This window comes from Ursus americanus, chromosome 4, assembly GCF_024610735.1.
Source record: "Ursus americanus isolate L20-20 chromosome 4, mUrsAme1.1.p, whole genome shotgun sequence".
NCBI classification, from domain to species: Eukaryota; Metazoa; Chordata; class Mammalia; order Carnivora; family Ursidae; genus Ursus; species Ursus americanus.
In genome coordinates this window covers 10,833,945-10,854,632 of record NC_142130.1, presented here as the reverse complement: position 1 = coordinate 10,854,632, position 20,688 = coordinate 10,833,945, and the positions used below count along the sequence as shown (strand labels likewise).

At 40.6% G+C, this 20,688-nt stretch overlaps 1 protein-coding gene across 3 annotated transcripts in view; it reads right to left on the bottom strand.

Moving 5' to 3' along the window:
- Window positions 1-20,688, bottom strand: part of FNDC3B (fibronectin type III domain containing 3B) — a 339,246-nt gene that overhangs the window by 144,941 nt on the left and 173,617 nt on the right. For all 3 annotated transcript variants that reach the window (XM_045788650.2, XM_045788651.2, XM_045788652.2), the window contains one exon: window positions 13,156-13,232. In XM_045788650.2, the coding sequence (XP_045644606.2) occupies window positions 13,156-13,232 (77 nt within the window). The remainder of the gene's footprint in view (window positions 1-13,155; window positions 13,233-20,688) is intronic.

The following is a 20,688-nucleotide window of genomic DNA, read 5'->3' as shown; positions in this document are numbered from 1 at the left end:
ATTTGTGTAAGACATCTATTTACATGTGCTTGAGTAATGGGACTCTTTCAGAAAACTGCTCCTTCGCCAGTCAAGGCCTACCTCATCATTAAAAATATTTTAAAGAAATCAAATATTAAATATTTCTGAAATAATCAGAAACAAAAATAAAATATTTCTGAAATAATCAGAAACAAAAATAAATATGCTGAATATTTTGTTCATTGTTCTTCCATAACACAGACTGCAATATATTTAATGATCAAATTCAGTTTTGATCTACGGCTGAGGAAATTGTGCCTACGCTCCTCCCAAGAATAAGACAGTCCAAGGAGCAATAAAAATGCACAAAATAATAACTCGGGAAATCGTGGTAATACTGCTCTTTGTTTAAAAATGTGGTTCACAGGGGTGCCCGGCTGGGTAGGTCAGTTAAGCATCTGCCTTCGGGTCAGGTCGTGATCTCAGGGTCCAGGGATGGAGCCCCGTGTCGGGCTCTGCTTCTCCCTCTCCCTCTGTCCCTCTGTGCTCTCTCTCTCAAATAAAGAAATAAAATCTTTAAAAATATATAAATACTGAGAAATTTGTACGTGTCTAGTATTCTTCCTAAGCGGAGATCTAGACACAAGGATGAGAGGCTGGAGAACAAGGTGTTCCCAAGAGGGAGAATCTCTGTCCTAGCACACCAGTGTTTTCGTAAGTATGACCAAGAGAACCATTAAAACAAAATAACGTCGCTGGTGGGGGAGGGGGGAGAGCAAAAGGGAGCGGTCAGGGGAGCAGCCTGGAGAGGGAGAGGAAGAAACTCACAGCCAGGGCTGGGTCCGCCAGGGGGGGACATGGCTTATCTGTTTAACTTCCTTAGCGCCTACACAGATGTTTGCATCCCTGTCGCACATGAGGAAACTGAGGCACGGCATGATTCAAATGTACAACTAGTTCAGCTGTAGAACCTGATCTGGTCTGCACTCCAAAGTTTTTGTTATGTGGAGAATTATACAGAAGTTAGGTATGCTGAGAAATAAATATGTGAATAATGAACCACGGGAAACAGAATAGTTGGGTTCTCAAGAGATGTGAAAGGATTCCAGACAAACCAGTATTTACTGACTACTCGTTGCGCTGCTTTAATACCCTCTGTCTGAAATAAGGCAACACACATTAAGGTCCTGGAACAGCTACAGGCACCTCAAAGAAAAATCTTACCTAGCCATTACTGCTATTAAGATTACACCTCATTAACTCCTCCCAACAATCCTATGAGGCATGGCCAGTTATCCCCATTTTAGAGATGAAGAGGAATGAAGCTCGGGAAAGTTCAGGCAACTGGCCCAAGGTCAGAGAGCGATGGGGGAAGAGAGGGAACGATTCTGAGTCCCAAGAATTAAAACAGATCTCTTAACAACACTTATATTTTGAGCGTCTTTTCTCGTAGCTAACAGAGAAGGAAGGTAGTTCCCCTTACTGAAATAAAATGCTCCACAGGAAACTTTTTTTAAAGATTTATTTATGTATTTGAGAGTGAGAGAGAGCGAAGAGAGCGTCTCCAGCAGACTCCCCGCTGAGCACGGAGCCTGACATGAGGCTCGATCTCACGACCCTGAGATCATGACCTGAGCTGAAATCAAGAGTCAGACGCTTAACCGACGGAGCCACCCGGGCGCCCCTCCACAGGAAATTCTAATTAACTCCTCTGTTCCTCCAACTCTCTCCCTTCTACTTCTGGGTTGCAAGCAACAACAATCAAAAGAAGAGCTTAAATGGTAGGTAACAAAAGAGAAGTTTTATAAAAGGCTGCTGCAGACAGCCGAGAATGATCCAGGGGGCGGGTGGAGCAGAATGCGCACGGACACGCAAGAACCCACACGCACTCAGGCAGCGTGTGAGGCCGGGTGGCCAGCTTGCTGCAGCGGCAAGAACACCGAGCTGCCTGCACACAGGAAACTGGGACCAAATGAGTTCGTGAAAGTCAGGCTCCAGCTCAATTCCTAACTGCTGCCAACATACTTGAAACGGGCTCCCAGGCTATTCCAGGAAGGGAAGAAGTCTCCGCTAAAACTAAGCACGCAAGCAGTGAACAAGGAGAAGAAAAGGCCAGGCAGTACAAAACCCCTGCGTGGAATGGGCAGGCCAACAGTCCAGGCTTCTCCCAGCCAGCCTGGTGCCCCCTGCCCCCGCAGCACCTCCGTCCTGCAGCAGAGGTCACAGATCTGTCTCCTGCCCGCACTCCAAGTCCCCCAAGGGCACCTGGACACACAGGAGGCTTTTGATAAATGCTGGCTGAGTAAACAAATAAATGAAAGAGCAAGAAGGGATGGAGAGAGGGAGAGAGGGAAGATGACTCTGATTTGATGTCCACCAAGACTTATTTACAAATTCCTTATCAAATTTTCTCCCTTAATTCAGGTAAGTACATCCTATTCTAAAATCTCATTTAATCTAAACCCAATTAATTCCAGACTTGTCACTCCTGACTCTCTTATTTTACATAAATGTGATTTTACCAAAAGAAAGACAGGGACAAATGTACATTTCCAATATAAGTTCTACTTCAATCCCAAATGCAGCTGAGAAATTTTATTCATACAAAAGTGTTAGCTCCCACATTTCTTTCTTGCGCTAATGCTTCACTCGGCATTTTCTAATATAGTGAACAGCATAAAAGAGTAAAAGCAGGTCTGTTCTCCATGGAAGGCAGAGATTTGAAACTTAAAGACCATCCTTCCCCTAGCCCATCCCCTTCTTGCTATCCTGGAGGAAACTCCCACAACCACCCCCAAGTGCCATTAGAAGAAAGTGAAAACTGGCAATAAACGAATATTCAAAGAGCAATCCAAAAGTTACAGGAGCAGGCAGTCATTCCATTTGATAGAAGTTAGTTACTGGACTTAAAAAGGGTGGCAGAACTGAATGTATTTCCCAAATCTCCTGACTTACTTCTTCCTGTCTTTACAAATTTAATGATTACAACTGTGGTTGAAAACACCAAACACTACCTCCCATTTTCACTACTCTTCCTATCCGTAATGGCTAACACTGATGAAATATTATTTGCTCTTTCTAGCAGGCTGAGGACCAGCTCCTTTTGCCATACAGCGTGGCTAGTTTTGTAGCCAAAAGGAAAAATAAATCATTGATGATGTTTCTGGGTTTCTTCTAAAAACCCTTTCAATGGTATCATAAGATTATTCTGCAGAAGAGCTACAGATTGATAATAAATATCCTTCCCTGGATCAAGAAATGAAAGTTCCAATTACTTTTCTCAAACAGTTCTTGCCAATGGTTAAACAACTCATTTCATTTACTTTATCGATAACTAAACGTAAGGTTTTAAGTAATAAGGTGATACACGAATAAACAAAAATTCCCCAAATATTTTTACCTACACACTCATTACATCTAGAAACCTTCAGTTTTCCACTGGTCCTTAATTTTTAACCCACATGCCAGCTCCAGGCAATGGCTAGTATAGACTAAGCAGAAAATGGTTAGATCCGGATACAAATCTGAGGTTGCTGTACAGGAGATCACAATTATTTATTTTTTTTAAGTTTATTTTTTTTTAATTTTTTAAGGATTTTTTAATTTAAATTTAATTAACATATAATGTATTATTAGTTTCAGAGGCAGAGTTCAGTGATTCATCAGTCTTATATAACACCCAGTGCTCATGACATCACGTGCCCTCTTTAATGCCCATCACCCAGTTACCCCGTTCCCCCCACCTCCAGCAACTCTCCATTTGTTTCCTATGATGAAGGGTCTCTTATGGTTTAACTCTCTCTCTGACTTCATCTTATTTTTTCCCTCTCTGGGGGTCACAATTACGTGGCGTTTGTCTTCAGTACTTCTGGATGACGCTCACACACAGGCTTGCTCCAGAGGTGACCAGTATGAGGAAATAACCTCATAAACAGTCACAGCCCCGCTGCTGGCTTTATATATGCCAACACTTACACACACAGAAACATGTCAAGCCACTCACACTTCTTTAAATCTTGAACCTGGAAAAAACACAATGAAGGCACCATATAAATAAAATCAATATTTAGTGCTTTACTAAACACAACTAGCTCTTTCTGGATAACTACCCAGTGATTTAGAACTAAGACCACTGAGAGCTAGAGAGGAGGATGGAAACAGGCACATGGCCTATAGTACCTCTTTAACCCATCAGCTTGGTAAAGCGTGCAAATGCTGTAGTCGAGGGGACACTGGCAACGACCTAAGACCCCCCAAATTACACAGGATGCCCAGCCAGATCGGAGAAACATCGTAGGCTCAGCTGCCGCAACCTGAGGATCCCACAGGGAGACAGAGGTCCCTGCTTCGGAAGAGCTAAGGTCTCAAGACGCTGCAGACAGCCAGAGGCCTCCTCCAAGCACAAATCAGCACTGTGCTGCGGCTGACGGCAAAATGGCAAATGGCTTCATCTGGTGTACAATGAAAGGTGACAGTAACAATGCCTGTGATCTGTGTGTCAATTAACAGCTTATAAAGCATTTGGCACAAAACTTAACTTGCATAATATGCAGCAAACCTCTAACTTCTAACATAGGCAACACCACCATCCTCGATTCGAGGTGAAGTACCTTTAGGAGCGATTAAGTAACTTAACCTAAGGCCAGGTGAGCGCTTGTCAAGATTCACACCCAAGGACTCTGGAAATGCGGTGCCTTTTCTAGCCTAGTTTCTTGTACATCACCAACCTAAATAGTAAAAAGGACCACATTTGAGATCAAAACCCAAATCGAATCCTCCCCAATGTGCACATAAGCACACTGGACAGCGAGAATAGTTACATCCACAGAGTTTCAATCAGTCACACGGACCAACTATTTCAGACTAAATGGAAATGCTGGTTTAAGGAACAGAATATTTGTCAGAAGACAAATAGGTGAGTAGACGTCTGATGGTGTAATTTGTGCCAAACTGAGCTGCCTTTAATGCATTACTAAAGACATCACTGTGGGAGTCTGCGGGTGGTTAGTGTGCTGGCCTGGCGGTCTCCGTGGACCTGCGCGCAAGAGACAGCCAATCACATCTCTTCTCTCGAACGTCTCAGGCACACTCATGCCCACGGAAACATAGACTATTCTAGACTGTATCTATGAATTTTATGTATTACATTCACAAATGCCTCACCAGTCTGCCAATGGGCTCCATGGCACAAGGATTAGGAATCCGTGCTGACGATACTCAGATCATATTTATCACAGAGCAAAATAAGTATATTATAATTCTAAGTCCAACTTCATAAACCAGATGGATTTCAAAGAGTGTGCAGGAATATAAAATCCACCTAACCTTGGTAAAGTTTTGTACACAAGTTGAGCAAAGGTATTTTTCCAAAAAAGGCTGTTATATATGACAAACGTGGGTTACTAATTTATAAAGACAAATTGTGCAATAAAGTTAAATATAGTATTATGTGTATAATTTAACACTTACTGATTCAGAAGTCATTTCTACATGCGACTCTCAATATTATTTTTTATTATTTTCTTTTCTTTTTAAAGATTTTATATATTTATTTGACAGAGAGGGAGACAGCGAGAGAGGGAACACAAGCAGGGGGAGTGGGAGAGGGAGAAGCAGGCTCCCTGAAGAGCAGGGAGCCCGATGCAGGGCTGGATCCCAGCACCCTGACCTGAGCCGAAGGCAGATGCTTAATGACTGAGCCACCCAGGTGCCCCTCAACATTATTTTTTTAAAGATTTATGTATTTATTTGAGAGAGAGAAGGGGGGAAGGGGAAAGGGGAGAGGGGAGAGAATCTTAAGCAGACTCCACACTGAGTCTGACACAGGGCTCAGTCTCAGGATCCTGAGATCATGACCTGAGCTTCAATCAAGAGTCAGACACTTAGCCAACTAAGCCACCCAGGCGCCCTTGTCTCAATATTATTGTGAAAATCAACTATCATTTTCCTATTGAAGTAAAAGACAGCATTCCGTCAAAAGAACACTAAACACTAAGAGAGGGTGCCACAGTTTTGGTATTGCTCGTGGAAACTTACTTATATTCTCATTTAGTCTCCTTTTTAAGGAACAATATGAACAGTAGAGTGAATCACCTAATTGAGATCCGGAAAAAACCTCAGAGATCCTCCAACATTTTCCTTTCCCTTCCTCTCTCTATAAGGTCAAAACAACGCCAGCCAGCCAGCCAAACTGCGATAAATGCCTGGTATGTGCTGGGCACCTTTCAAGGAACTAGAGACCCAGTGATGCAGGACACAGAGGAGCGCTGGACTTGTGAAGCTTACGCGCTAAAGGGAAGGAAGGCCCACAATCAAGTAAACAAACAAGTGGAACACCCAAATAATTTTAAAATATTCCTAATATGTAAGTGATGAATCACTAAATTCCACTCCTAAAATCAGTATTACACTACATGCTAACGAACTAGAATTTAAATAAAAATTTGAAAAAAAATTCCTAAAATCACACAAGGGGCTGGACACAGCCCACCGGGCTCACGTTTCCTTCTGTTAATCCTGCGTTCTCTTATGCCACAATGTCAGGATCTGAGAAACGGAAGAAATTCAGGAGAGAAGGCAGAACAGGGAGACAAAGAAAAAAGCTCAGAAAGAAGAAACTCACACCGTGCTCTGAGGGAGGGTACGTCCCTGGTACATTTCTTTAATTTTGCGCTGCCAACCCTGTCTGTAATTCATTCCTCAGACAAAATAAGCCATAAAACGAAAAAGAAAGTTGCTGTGAATCTGTTAATAATGGAATTCAAACAGAACGAACATGTAAGTTCTCTGCTCTTTTCCACAGAAGCTCCCGACTGCCGTGCACATACTCTGCCCATTGTGGAAATTTTCCTAACTTCCTATAAAAAAATCTATTCTTCCCAAGGACTTAAAGTCTTGAAAGAGACACTAATTCTCTTATCATTGGCTACCAAAGGGGTCTGATTCTCAGACTGTCAAGGCTCAGGGCAATCCCCGAGCTCCTTTCTGCTCATCATTTTCACAGTATTGAAGGTGGAACCCAGCATTGGTTTAATCCCAGGTTGTAATTATCCAAAGGAAGTGGTTGAGGCTAATATTTATAGCTCTCAGCTGGCCTGGCTGAGCAAAATGGGGAAAAGCATTCCATGGTTTCCATCTAACAGACCCCATTATTTCTTCACAGGAGCTCTGATTTCTGGCCAACTCTTGAAACAATCCCCACTGGAAAATGACCAACCAAAATTTAAATGCATTTTTCAACACATTTCTTGCTTCTCCCCGGTCAAGGGAAATGAAATATATACAATTTCAACAGGTACCGACCCATTAACGAATCCCCAAAACAAAGAAATGAGGTAAAGTGCGTACTTGTGCTTTAAGAAAAAAACACTCTATCTGAAGTGTTTCAGTTACATCAATTAACCTAAGAGTAGTTTCCTAAATGACAGAATATTAACTTGGATGTTTCACCTTTTCTATTCATATGCTTAAATCTTTTGGTCTACGTAAAATTTCCCATAACAGCTGAAAAACATTTCATAAATTACTACGGAAGCATGGAAAATAAAACTCAAGACATCTGCTTAAGAAATTTTTACATAGAATTATTCATAAAGTTAATGATGAGGTTAAAAAAGCTGAGGAACACCATGGCCAGTATACAGGGAAAGGAAAAATCTGCTTCATCCCGTGCAATCTCAGTATGTATTAAGGAAGGCAAAGTCTGCCAAACTTTCACTGAAATTGTTCTAGCAGTCCTCTTCACAACGGTATCTCCCACTTCCTGAATGCCCACTGTGGACGACGTGCCTCACCTAACACTCCTCTTAATCCTTACCTCTACCACATCAGGTAGGTACTCGAGTATGTGAAAAGAACTTGCCAAAGTTACATGGAAAGTAGCCATGGTGAAATCTGGTGGAATTTGAAGGCAGGCCTCCTCCAGTACTGTCCATATTCTTCCCAGCTGTAGTACTCGCCCTTCCCCGGACTTTCAACCCTAATCACATTCACAGTTGTTTTTACGAAATGGAAATAATGCTGATGAAAGTGATAAGACTAAATACCCTCTTATCTAAGTCTACTTTCTCAGAGTTGGCGGGGGAGGGGGGGGAGCTTAGACTCTATTTTCTCTTAAGTTGAAAAGGTCAGGTTACTTTTTCCTCATACCTCTCCCAGCGTCTCACCAAAAAGTAAAGCACAAAATACACACACGCTGTAACATATAAAAACCCGCAGTATCAGAGACGACGGAGTTGAAAGGACAAGATTCCATGGCTCTCCTGCCCGACCCCAAGTCCACATTATTTCAGGGCCATGGGTTCAGTCCTTCTCAACACCCTCCTCCAAAAAACACCAGACCGTGCAGAGCAGAGCTATCTTTACCGCTCGATGTTTAGCTTTCTGTAAGATGATCTGTTCACTGCTGACATTTGTATTTGATCAATCTCATCAATTTATCTTTAAAGCACTTTCAGCTACTGAATTATGTCATGAATGCTATAATCAAGAATTTCTCCATTGACTCAGATGAGAGTTACTAATGGAACATCTTGAATCATTCACCTGCCTCCCTCTTCAGTTTTCTTCCAACCATGGACCGTGCTCACTATGTGAGCAGCTGGTATTTTAGCACTGGAAATGCGCAAGCAGGCACGGCACACGTCCGCACTCGCACTGGCAGAAGGTAATGTAACATAAAGCAAACATACACATCAAGGCAGGCTCTGAAGCTGACTCTGAAATCACAGCACAGAGGGAAACAGGCCGTGAACTCAGAAGTGCCTAGGCTGCAGTCCTGGTTCTACTCAGGACCGCAGCTTCCTCATATGTAAAGTGCAGAAGTAAAGAAAGCATTTAGCACAGGGGACACCATACACAGTAGTTACGACTGCGATCGCCAACCATGTCAGAACAGGCTGGCCCAGGTTTCCCAGCTGTACCATAATGAACCATTAGCAGGACTAGTCACATCTTCTCTCCCCCTCTCTCTTTTATAAAGGCTTTACTGAGATATAATTTACATACCATAAAATCTGTCTTTTTAGAGTATCTCATGCAGTGGTTTTTAGCATATTCACAGAATTGAATAACCATCACCACTGTTTTTAAGTTCCAGAACAGTTTCATCACCTTCAAAGAAGTACCGTACCCATTAGCAGTCACCCCCTAATACTCTCTCCCCTAGACCCTGGCAACAACTAACCTGTTTTCAGTGTCTGTGGATTTGCCCCTTCCTGACATTATAAATAAATGGGATGATACTGTGTCTGGCTTCCTTCACCCTTAGCATAGTATTTTCCACGTTCATCCACATTTTAGCGTTAATCAGTATTTCCTTCTTATGGCTGAATAATATTCCATTGTATGCATATATCACATCATGCTTATTCATTCATAAAGCCGATGGACCTTTGGGTGTTTCCATCTGGGAGCTATTATGAATAATCCTGTTATGAACACCTCTAAGTTTTTGTGTTAACACATGTTTTCCTTCCTCTTGAGTATACGCACAGGAGTGGAACAGCTGAGTCATGTGGTAACTCTATTCAACTATTTGAGTAAATGCTTTGTTTTCCAAAGCAGCTGTACCATTTTATATCACCACATGCAGTATAGAACAGTTCCAATTTTTCCACATCCTTGTCAACACTTGTTATTATCGATCTTTTTAACTACAGCCGTCCTAGTATATATGCATGAAGTATATTTCATCGTGGTTTTGATTTGCATTTCCGCGATGGTTAACAATGCTCAGCATCTTTTTCTGTGCTGATTGACAAATTCATACATCTTCTTTGTAGAAATGTCTATTCTGATCCTTCACCCATTTTTAAATTGGGCTGTCTTTTTATTCTTGAGTTGTAGGATTTCTTTACATATTCTAGCTACTAGTCCCTTCTGAAATACATGACTTGCATATATTTTCTCCTGTTCTTTCAATTCCCTTTTCACTTTGTTGATGGTGAAAAAGTTTTGATTGAAGCACATAAAATTTTAATTTGGATGACATTAAATTTATCTTTTTTTTTTTCCTGCTTGTGCCTTTAGTGTCACATCTAGGAAACAACTGCCTAATTTAAGGTTACGAAATTTTACTTCCGGTTATATAGTTTTAGCTCTTACACTTATGTCTATACCCCATTTTGAGTTAATTTTTGTCTATTGGTAGGGAGTAGGGGCCCAACTTCATTCTTCTGCACTTGCATATCCAGTTGTCCCAGTACCATTCATTGAAGAGGCTGTTCTTTCCTCTTCTGCACTGTCTCGGCATTCCTCTCTCTTAAATCCACATTCAGTGAATTTCACTCCTGTTAGGTACATATCCCTCTGATCTTACTACTTTTCCAACTATCAGGTATTTTGTTACTCTCCTTGAACCTTCAAATCTTTGAAGCAAATCTATGCTACATTCACTTTGTTTCAGCTTGGCCAGCTGCTTACATTTAAAAACATTTATCAAGTACCTACTATTATGTACCAGACAGTATTCTAGATTCCCAGATATAATACCAACGAGGCACTAGGAGTTCTTGAGGACGGTTATAAAATTGTATTGTACTTCGTGCTGAAGATGGAGACGAAGGACCAAAGATGCTGAAAAAAACAGAACCACCATTTCCATGTTGGGGGTTCTTGAAAGGGTTACACTGAGGAGGGCCATCTGAATGAGAAGAATGACTGAACTGTTAGACAAAGAACAGCTCTAGAGTATTCCAAGAAGAGGGATATAATGGGCACAAAAGTATGTAGTTGAGAAAAGGCCAGACATATCCAAGGGACCGAAGTTTAAGGTGGTAACAACACAGGCCACAGGAAAAGGTGACCCTCAAAAGGAGAGCAAAGTTAACTATTAGAAATTTATCCAGCACACTAAGAGAACTTGAACTCTGCTTTGATGCAATGTACACCCAACTCTAGATCTGAATGAGGGAGTCACAGATATTTGAGGAAAAGAACTGTGGGGATCCAATGCAGAATTGATATGCATAGGGACAGAATAGTGCTGGGCACTTCTCAAATATGTCCAGCTGGGAGGAGAATCTGTGTGGTGTGTGTGTGTGTGTGTCTTTCTTTCCAGAACTACACAACAAAACGTACTTTGCTCCTTAGATCCCTTGGTGACAACAAGTCTCCTAAGACATTTGACACCTGGTTCCAGGTCCCACCCTCCTCATTTCTTTGAGGGATATGTGCCACGTGAGCTTTAAAAAGATGTTGTACAAGCATTCTACCAGTTTCTCAGTTTTCTTCCTTATTAATAATCGGTTTTACCCGGTCACTTCCCTGTCGGGTATCATTAAAGGGACAGTGCTACCACCGAAGGTCATTTAACTCTGGGCCCATCCTCTGATCCGGGAGCCCATCTACAGGAAGTCGAATATATGCCTTACAGACTGCCTTTTTTCTCTTTTCTCAATTCAGAATCCAAATTATTCCATTCCTACTCTTCTTCCAATACCCTCTAGCATTTTCTGCCATAATTTTCAGCTGAAAAAGTGCTTCGTTTTACTTCCATCTCAGGTTTACAAAAGTGAGTTTACAGCTCTGCTATTAATCCTTCTGCTTGGATTTTCTATAGAAGTTTTTTATAGAATCAGAAATAGACCACAGTATAAACTTCTCTATTTCTCCTAGGACTCCCAATAAATGTTTTGCAATTAGTGTGATCACAGCAACACCACCAGCAAGAAAAAGCCCACTGCAGCTTCTCTTCACTAGAATGTCCCAACTTTTTAACTGCTATTTCTTAAATGGGCCTTTAGTATAAAAGGTGTTACTTCTGCTATCACAATTGTAAGAACTGTACTCGGTTCAACGGAATGAAACGCTTCCTCAAAATAAATGAGCAGGAGACATAATGGCATTCTACATTCCTTGTTCTTTTCTGTTAACTGACTGGTGACGTGAACGTGATCCATCATCACGTGTCCCGGCTGGAAGGGCCTGCTCTGCACCCTGTCTCCTCCCCATGATTCTTATTTACAAAGACTTGTATAAAACAAGTCATTTATTTGCAACAGTGGGGAGACGGGCCAACATTTTGACTACTCAAAAAAAAAAAAAAAAAAAGATGTCAAATTGGCTCACACAAAAGTAGGGATGGAAAAAATGAAATTATAGTGGCTGCACTGTGGCTCAGACAGTGAAGAAATGGCTAAGTTTTAACATCAGAGGAGGATAAATCTTTGATTCCTGCCTGCACTTTAGCAATTTTCCTATGCAGCTGCCAATTTTTCTCACCCTAGCAAAATCATTAAGAACTGAAAATTATAGATTTTTAAAACCACTTCAAAAGCAGACAGAGGGACAGAGAAAGAAGAGAAAGGAAAAAAAATCCAGAAGGATAATCCAAAAAATGTTAATGCAATGATTATCTTCTGTGGGTAGTAAAACTATAAATATTTTTGTCTCTCTTCTGTCTTTTCTGATTTTTTTTCTAAGGAGTATAGAATGCTCTTATAATCACACAAAAAAGAACAAAATGGGCAGAGAGAGAAAGACAGTCAGGCACTTGGAAAGGAAGCTGTCCAGGGAGAGGGGCAGGGAGGTGCTCGCCCTGCACCAAGCACAGGACGACATGACAGTAACGTACAGACACCCACGTTCCAGGCACCCTGAACACGGTGTACCTTGTCTAGTTCATCCTGGAACATTTTAAAAAATCCCTCCAGTGTACCTCTGAAACTGCTTTTACTTTTTTAATTGTTATTGCTGTTTTCTTAAGAAAAAAGTCAAATTTCAGAGAAATTTAAGTACAAACAGCCAATTTCTCACATCATACTCAGCAATTCACCAAGCCCAGGTGGGGCCACGGCACAGAGAGATGGGACTCCGATAATAAAGGGCCATTCTCTATTTGCTTTAACAATATCTCCTTTGGTATTTTTACCAATTAAGTCTACAAATTCTTTTTTTTTTTTCCCCCAGCAATCTGTGGTACAGATGGAAGGAAATCTCTACGGCACAATCAAGTGTGAACACACCTTGGCTGAGGACTGCCTGATAGTCCTACTGTGTTTCTTTCCCTCTGACTCTCTGGCAAGTCAAGAAGCAAGACTTGGGAAGGGCCATGTGGTGCTACCAAAATGACGACAACTCTCACATTCCCCTAACTCAATTAATCTTGGAATGAATTTTTGAAGCCTTAGCATATATTCTCTTGGAACAATGATAGTGCCCATAGTGGGTGGAGAAGCCTGTCCTGTGGTTTACCTGTGAGATATAACCTGGAGGCACATGGATGGGAGGAATGGATCCATTGGGTGACATCATGGGAACTTCAGCAGGTCCTATGAGAGACAACAGTAAGATATTAACCGTTGAAGAACTACACATTATTCAAAATGATTATTGGTATTTTAAAAATTAATATATTATCAAAAATGAAGAGAATTACTTTGACTATTTTGTCTTCAATAAGTGGTACATCATGCCTAAAAACTGAAATCATGGATGAAAAAGAAATCTCCAGCTATATAAATCAAGGGTAAAACAAAACAAAACAACACAAAACTATGAGCATCTTTATAAATATTTAATGATTCCCAAAGCCTCAAATTCCATAAACCAAGGCTGCTCAGTTAAGAGTCATCTAACAAAGTAGGGTAATATGGTTGGGTTTTTTTTTTTTTTTTGCCTTTAATAGAATGTATGATTAATAAATGCTTAAATAAATGTTTAAATATGTCCATCTCCTCCGGTTTAAAAAGCTCCTATATACTTTGGGTTTATAATTTTCATTTTCATTTCAATTATAATTTTCAATCGGTTACTATAACATACCAATTATTTGAAATAGAAGAAACCTTTAAAATATTCCAAATGAATTTCGTTTGCCTCTTATGTTATAAGGCAGGGGGAAAACAGATCATATTTTCAAACGAGGCATAATTAGGAAGATTCATGTCAAAATCACCTGGATTATTTCAAAGTAAAGCTTTCAATTAACAAGGTGTTAGTTTCAAAATATTATAGTCAATAAATGTTAATCACATGTCTACGGCAAATGAAGAGTAGCTAAGCAGCACTTAGTTACTTCAGACACGGTTTGAGTATTTAATTACAAAGAAACTGATCATCATAGCGTTAAAATCAACTTCTAACACCCTTCCAACGATCCTATGATTAAATGGTTTCCCTAGAAGCGCCAGAACCTCACAGTCACGGGGTTTCAGTTTGGTACCTGGCTCCCCTAGTTAGCAACCCACTGCCCCAAAGTCAATCCAAAGCTGTGTTTCTAGTCTGAGATGCGACTTCCTGGCTCCAAGGGCCTTGTATTGTTTATTTGCTTTCTCCTAATGTGTGTTGTGCTGCCGGTAATTAAAATTGTTCGGCTGTAACAAAAACCAAGAAAAACACAACACTTTCCTTGGCAGAAGAAGACAGACCCTCCACCAGTGCTGGTTTACATCGTCAGCACAAGGCACCTTTCACCCCACGGTACAACCCAGTGTTCTAACACCTGCGGGAGACGACCAGTGCAGGGTGTGGAGAGACAAGGCTACTGGGTGCCTATCAGCAGGTCTGCAAGTGTAGAAAAACACAAACAAACAAAACAACTAGGGGCAGGACAGGAAAGAGGCTAGGATTCACGTAAAGCCCGGTATGACTACAGTTCAAGCCAACTCCATGCACAACACACCGAAACAGCCACACCGTCTGACGCTCTAACACATACAGAACCACAGCAGTGGCTCACCGGCTGACACACTGGTAATCGATCAAAACGAAAGACAACAACATGAGAGCGCATGACTGCATGACCCCATTCCATTCTGAAGTAGGATTTAAACGGATACATCCACCAGCCACTGAAGGCACTTTCCAAATCAGCTCCCAAATCCATCTTTCTCGTCAGCTTCAGCAGTTTGGCCATCGCCATCAAGGTATTTAGGTATTTAGTAAATATTTTTACTTGATTTGACTCACCTATAAAGAAAAAAAGGTCAGAGGCAAGTCCATCAGCCTTCGCCTGAGCACCGTCTGTGAAACCTGGGAGTCAATGCACTCGGCTCCATGAACAGGCGTCAAAACCATGGCCTCGGCCTGGGTTTCGGTCCCTAGCTCACTATTCACGCTGGTTGTGTGACCTCAGACAACTCATGTAGACTTTCTGAGCCTCACTTCTCAACAGGTGCACATGAGAATAACAATTCTTACCTCGCCAAATCGGGTTTAAAGATTAAGTTCAATAATACGTGCAAAAGTGCTTAGAGCACTGCAGGGCACAATGACTGCCATCAAAATGTTAGCAATCTTCACAAGTTTTTTTGTTTTTTTCATAACTTTTTGCTTTTTCTTGTTTGTTACAATTACGTGGAGTACAATTTTTTTCAATAGATCACGTTCCCGTAATCCATAAAATCAACAAGTATACACTATGGACAATATTGACTTAAGAGGCAAACCTTGCTCATGGGATAAATGCAGTACAGACTGTGAACAGAAATGCTACCATCTCCATAAAGTATTGCTTTTTAATCGCCGAAATATATACCAGGCAAACAGTCTCTTAACCCCAGGCATGACCCCTAAAACTGTTAAAGTCATTTGTAGAAAATGCTTTAAAGCATGTAGGACAAGTAAGTGATTTACAGCCAGAAAATGTTTTCTTCCTGGCCTTGATTTCAAAGTAGCCAAATGACTTTAACATGCTTGCTCCCCCTTCCTCTTGTCACTGTCATCAAACCCTTTCAAAGGGCATCGCGAAACAGATAGTGATGGCTCCCAAAACTCAACTGTGCCTTGGAGCCCTAAGTTCCTCTCCTTTCTGAAATCGACCACCGCACCCACAGGCATTTCGGAGTGGAAACGCTACCAAAATGAAATCCATTCACAATGGTGGTAGGAGAAGTTACTGTGTCTCTAAATACTTACCTCCCGATGAGTAAGTTTACTGCCTCTGCTCCACTGTTTGTGTTTGAGAAGCTCCTGATCTTATTACAACCCTCCCCTCATGAAAACAAACTTCTCCTCCTAAACTTCCAGGACTGCTAGGCTCCTTTTGATTTTTTAATCAATACCCTTTAACCAACACACAAGACTTAAATGATAAGCCTCTTAGCATACGGTGAAAATGCTCTCTTCTTATTCAAACTAACACTGGATATATAAGGCCGGGAAGCCACATAATTTTCTCAAACAAGCCAACCTCCTGACTTTACTGGGAAATCACTGACCTATTCCACTTTTGAAAACAAAACAAAACAAAGCAAAACTTTAAATCTCTGAGGTATCTGGAACCCCCTTTATTTAAACACTCGTGTTACATATAGGGGGTCTACACAGATATATGTATCTATAGATTAAATAATCTGAAAACAAAAGTAAACAAACATATACTTCCAAGCTAGTCAGATTTCTTTTTTTGAGAAAGTAATTAAGCAGCAAGCTCAGCTAGAGACCACATGAACTCTTCCATAGACAGATGAAAAACGTCACATGCACGATTTTTAGAATGGAAGTAGAATGTTCGCTAAGAGCCAAGTAATTCCATGAAAAATGCCTTGAGAAGAAATTTGATCAATTTCAGGTTTTAGCCTATGACTTCAAATGTCAAGATTTCCTTTTTTTCGCTGAACAAGATGTGAGACACAAAAAGAACTATGATTGTTTATAGTCATTAAAAAATTTAACTGCAACATGCAAGTACATGGTCTAACATCTTAAAAGTCCACTACCATTTGTTAGTGAATTGATTTTTCATTTGCTTATAGCAAACCTTGAACGAGAAAGGTTGGAGAGCAGTTTAGTCAATCAACAGTAATTCCTGCAAAGATGCTAGGACTTCACTCCCACATCAAAGAGACTGAAGGAAAGCCCAGCAGTGTTGTATTTTTAGGACCACACATGTCCATGGAGAGCTTCTGAGCCCCTGCCAAGGCTGTGAGTGAGGACATTCTGCCTCACTCTGTTCTTCTTCCTCCTACCAGTGACCCCCCAGAGCTCACACATGTACATAATCCATGCTCTGATGCTAAACTCAGAATATTCACCTATTCTGGGGACAAGGTTACCTAGATTGACTTGAGGTGAATGCACAAAGGTGGGACAGAAATCTGAAAGTGGTGGAAAATTGGAGTACAGGGGTATAAATTACCATTTAAACTAACTTTAGAAAAAGACCAGCTATAAATAAATAATGACACCAGGATTTTGGACAGTTTTAAATGGTATTTTAAAAAGCTGAGTATTCACCAATAGGTAAACAAGTAGTGAATAAACGGAATTTATTAGTACATTTGTCTACAAACGGGCACCTGTGTGTCCAAATGGCTATTTGCAACAACAGCCTTTAATAGCAATGGATCACATTCTTATCTTGATACTTAAATATTATCTTATTCAAAAAAGATGTAAAGGGGCTCAGATGACAACAGTGCAAGATAAAAGAAACTGAGAAAAATAAAACAAAGGCAAAATAATGATGTGACAAAAACTCAATAAACCCTGTAAAAAGTTACCGTTGTGTTGTTCTAAATAGCCGGAAGAGACATTCTTGCCAGCAGTAGTGGGCCTAAGCATGCGTCCATAGCTAGATGGTAAGCAGATAATTAGGAGAGAAAGTAATTATCAGAACAAATGGTCTACATAGAGGTGCACTTGTGCTGTTTGCCATGGATCTAAGACTGAATATGAAATGTGAGGTTTTCTGACCAATCTTGTGAAAAACTAATAATCTCCAATTATTTATGGTGACTCGAGACATGCAGACAAGCTAAAAGATTGTGCAGGCACTTTGGGAAACTGACATTCTTTGTCTTATTTTTATTTTTTTAATTATTCAACACTGACTAATCTCACAAGAGAGCTAAAAAGAATACAAAGAAATAAAGCAGGTCCTCAAAACACACGTCCTGACCTCAAAGAAACAAAATCTAGTGCAATGGTTCTTAAACTTCAGTGTATACTAGAATCATCGGAGGGTTTCTTTAAATCCAGACTGCTAAACTCTACTTCCCACAGTTTTATAATCAGAAAGTCTGGGACAGGTCCCAACTATTAGCATTTCTAGCAAGTTTTCAGGTGATAGACTTGCTGTTGTCCAAAGGGCCACACTTTGATTACCTCTGACTTGGGGGGTTACAAGAGGATAAGCACCCATCACTAACATCGTACTCAATGGGTAAAGAAATCTTTCCCCCTAACATCAGGAACGAGGCAAGAACGCTCACTTTCACCACCACTCTTCAACAGACCAATGGGGGGTGGGGGGAGAAGAAGAGGCGTCCAAATTGTAAAGGAAGAAGTAAAACTGTATCTACTCACAGATGACCTAATCCTGTATGTGGAAAATCCTACAGATTCCATTAAGAAAATTACTAGAGCTAATGAATGAATTCAGTAAATCTGCAGGGTACAACAGCAACACACGAGTCCACAGAGTTTTTATACATCAGCAATGAACAATCTGAAAAGGAAATTTAAAAAGACCAATTCCATTTACTACAGCATCCAGAAGAACACCTAGAAATAAATCTAACCAAGGGGCGGGTGCATGAAACCTACACACTTAAACCACACTACTGAAATAAATTAAAGCCTAAATAAACGGAACTAGAGAACACCTAAATAAAGACAGGGGATGAAGACTGAATAGTGTTAGGATGGCAATACTACTCAAAGTTATGGACAGAGGCAAGGTAATCTTCATCAAAATCCCAATGACCTTTTGGGCAGAAATGGAAAAGCTGACCCTCAAAGTCATATGGAATTGCCAAATGCCCCAAACAGGAAAAAAGAATGAAGCTGGGCCTCTACCTGACATCCCATACAAAAATTAAATGAAAATCGATCAGAGACTTGAATATAAGACCTAAAACCATAAAACTCTTAGAAGAAAACAGGGTACATTTCATGATACTGAATGTGACAATGGATTCTGAGATAATATCAAAAGCACAAGCAAAAAGAAAGAATGAATTAGAAAGCAAGAAAGAAAGAAAAGAAAGAAAAAGAAACCTGGAATTCATCAAAATAAAATCCTTTCGTGTAGAAGACAGTCTTAAGAAAATGAACACACAAACTACAGAATGAGGAAAAATATTTACAAATCATGTATCTGATAAGAGACCTGTATCCCAAATACATAAAGAATTCTTTACAACAACAACAACAAAAACCAACCCAGTTTAAAAATGGGCAAAAGGCTTGAATAGACATTTCACCGAAAAAGATGTACAGTCAACAAGCATGACATGTTGAACGTCATTAGTCATTACGGAAACACAAATCAAAACCACAGTGGGATGCCACTTCACACCCACTCCGATGGCTATTCTCAGAAAAATGGAAAATAAGTGTCGGGGAGGATGTGGAGAAATTGGAACTCCTCTACACTGCCGGTAGGAATGTTACATGGGACAGCCCCCGTGGAAAGCAGTTTGGTGCTTCCTCAAAAAGTTATACATCAAATTACCACATGGCCCACCAATACAACTCCTAGGTATATAACCAGAACAGAAAACGGGGACTGAAATACATAAACACACATGGTCACAGCAGCACTACTGACAATAACCAAAAGATGGAAATAGCCAAAACATCCATTCGTTCAACGACGAAAGGATAAATAAAATGATATAATGCAATGAAATATTACTCAGCCATAAAAAGAAATCAAGTAGTGATACGTGCTACGTGGATGAACCTTGAAAACATGTTAAGTAAAAGCCAGACACAAAAGATCACCCATTATATGATTCCATTTATATGACATTTCCAGAATAAAGAAATCAACAGAGACAGAATTCAGATTTGTGGTTTTCAAGGGCTGAGGGGTGGGAAGGATCTGGAGAGAAATGCTTATGGGGTGCAGGGTTTCCTTTTGGGATGATGAAAATGTTTAAGAATAGAAGCGGTGATTGCACAACACTGTGAATTTACTAAATGCCAATGAATTAAAATAGTTAACTTGATGTTATGTGCATTTTTACTTCATTTTTTTTTAAGACGATGAGCATATAACCAAAAGAATGCAGGGGCGCATGGGTGGCTCAGTCGGTTAAGAGTCCGCCTTCAGCTCAGGTCATGATCCTGGGGTCCCAGGATGGAGTCCCGGGGTTGCGATCCCAGCTCGGCTCAGCAGGACTCTACTTATCCCTCTGCCCCTCCCCCTACTCATGCCCTCTCTCTCTCTCCCTCACCTGCTCTCTCTCAAATAAATAAATAAAATCTTTAAAAAAAAATGTAAGACAGGAAAACTGGAGTTCTAATAAACTACCAAAAAGCAACAGAGTAGAAATCTCCTGGAGCATGTCTTCATTACTTATGCATTTGTATTCGGGAGGATGCTATTTCGAGATGCTGTGCTCTGCAAAGACCAGAAGATACATTCTCTATCCTCAAAGGACTGATAGTCTAATTACAGGGATACAGACATATAAACAAATAAACACAAGGAGGCATTTCAGGCACTGTCTAAATTTAGCAAAATTTTAAAAGATTGTCATCCCACGGACACGTTTGTAATTACAGAAATAAGCGTTTATAAGGCCCTTTGGATTTAGTAGAGTAGTTTAGTTGTTTCTAATTTTACTTTCCTTCGGGAGTAAGATTTGTTATTCCTGAAAATGTTGCTGCGAAGTCATTTTCCCTCAAGGTGTAATTTTCATACAGAAGCCAGGTGGAGAGGGCACATTTCTGTGGCTCAGATAAGCTGGTCCCTCTGACCTGTAACTACTCCGTCCCAAAGGCATCCTGCCAGAGAGGAAATAACGCTGGGAAGAGCAGAACCTGAGCACTGCA